At 36.0% G+C, this 1,759-nt stretch overlaps 1 protein-coding gene across 1 annotated transcript in view; it reads right to left on the bottom strand.

Annotated features, from left to right (window-relative positions):
• ISPD (isoprenoid synthase domain containing) overlaps nt 1-1,759 on the bottom strand; it is a 393,355-nt gene that overhangs the window by 266,167 nt on the left and 125,429 nt on the right. Inside the window, exon 6 of the mRNA XM_006832246.1 lies at nt 1,665-1,755. Within this exon, the coding sequence (XP_006832309.1) occupies nt 1,665-1,755 (91 nt within the window). The remainder of the gene's footprint in view (nt 1-1,664; nt 1,756-1,759) is intronic.

The raw sequence follows: 1,759 nt of genomic DNA, 5'->3' as shown, positions 1-1,759 counted from the left end.
AACAACAACAACAACAACTGAAGACTAGAAGAGCGAGGGATGACATCAAAACATCATACAGGAAGAATGCAAGAGGTGAATAAGAAGACAAATAAAAAGGAAAAGGTCAAAATAGATGTCAGAAGCAACCCTGAAACTTATTCTCCAGTGTACAGATGCTAAAGCAAATAGAAGAAACAAGGAAGTAAAAGAGTTGAACAGAAAAATTTAAAGGGCAGCTCAAGAAGAAGTCAAATATAATAAAATGTGCAAAGACCTGCAGTTGGTAAACCAAAAGGAAAGAACCAGCTCAGCATTTCTCAAGCTGAAAGAAGTGGAGGAGAAAATTCAAACCTCAAATTGTCGTACTGAAAGATCCTAAGGAGAGCTCTGGTAGCATAGTGGTTACGAATCAGGCTGCAAACCTCAGGGTCAGCAGTTCAAAACTACCAACTGTTCTGTGGGAGAAAGATGAGGCTTTCTGCTCGCATAACCGTAAAGATTTACAGCCTGGGAAACCCTGTACAGGGTCACTATGAGTCGGAACCGACTCCATGGCACATAACAACAACAAGGGCAAAATATTGAATAATGCAAAAACCATCAAAAGAAGATGGAAGTAGTCACTTGACAAAGAAATGGATGATGTTCAACCATTTCAAGAGATAGCATATGATCAAGACCCAATGGTATTGAAGGTAGAAGTTCAAGGTTCACTGAAGTCATTTGCAAAGAACAAGGCTTCGGGAATTGATGGAATACAAATTTAAATCTTTCAACAAACTGATGCAGCACTAGAGGTACTCAATCATCTATGCCAAGAAATTTGAAAGACAACTATCTGGCCAACTGATTGGAAGAGATCCATATTTGTGCCCATAAAATGTCCAAACACTTCTGTTTATGCTTTTCAGTGAGTCCTTTTGGTACCAATTTTACACAAACTTCTTGAAACCCCAGCCTGTCATGTATTATTGCAGAGACATGGCTTTGCAAATGATTTGCCACATAATCCACTGCCACTTGTCTATCTGACAGAATCATTTCACGTGCATACTCAGTGTTGTCATCGGCCATGGATAGGCATTTTAACATAACCAGAGAATGGATATTTTTTTACTAGATCTCATATATTAATGAAAACAGAGAAATTATAATTTAATAAAATCAGTTGGGCAGACAAAATATTTCAAAACACAAAATCTTTATTAAAATTAATAGTGGAAAGTTCTTTGTAGTAAAAGAGTTGTAAATGACTCCTCTATACCTCTCACAATTATTCATGCTTCTTCCTTCTCCTTATCCTGAATATAAGCTCTGAATGAATATAAATGGGAAGTTGGTTGGTTGTAGTTAAAATGAAGTCTTAGCCTTAGTCTAGGGAGTGCATGGAGTGCATGCATCAAACAAGACTTAATAAAAGAAGTCACACTGAATGTGACTACGAATCTTAAAGGTGAACTAAAACTCTGGGAGAGAGATATGGCAAAAATCCAGTAGTGGGATGTAGAAAAGGATTGAGTATATTCAAGTCATAAGTACTGGCATACCAAAAGATGTGATCAAGTCAAAAGGATAAGAAAATTAGGTTTGACACATCTGTATGTCTTCTCAAGGAAGGTATCTATATACTACAATCTGTGGCAATCAAATAAATGTCTTAAAGTTAGTATTCAAATACTTACTTTTAATTCATTTTTTAACATTTCTTCAAGAAGACCTATGTGTCCTTTATCTTCTTTTGTATCCATAACTATACAAATCTGTTGTGAAATTCTTT

Source organism: Chrysochloris asiatica, unplaced genomic scaffold, assembly GCF_000296735.1.
Source record: "Chrysochloris asiatica unplaced genomic scaffold, ChrAsi1.0 scaffold00006, whole genome shotgun sequence".
Lineage (NCBI taxonomy): Eukaryota > Metazoa > Chordata > Mammalia > Afrosoricida > Chrysochloridae > Chrysochloris > Chrysochloris asiatica.
This window is presented reverse-complemented; position numbering and strand designations above follow the sequence as displayed.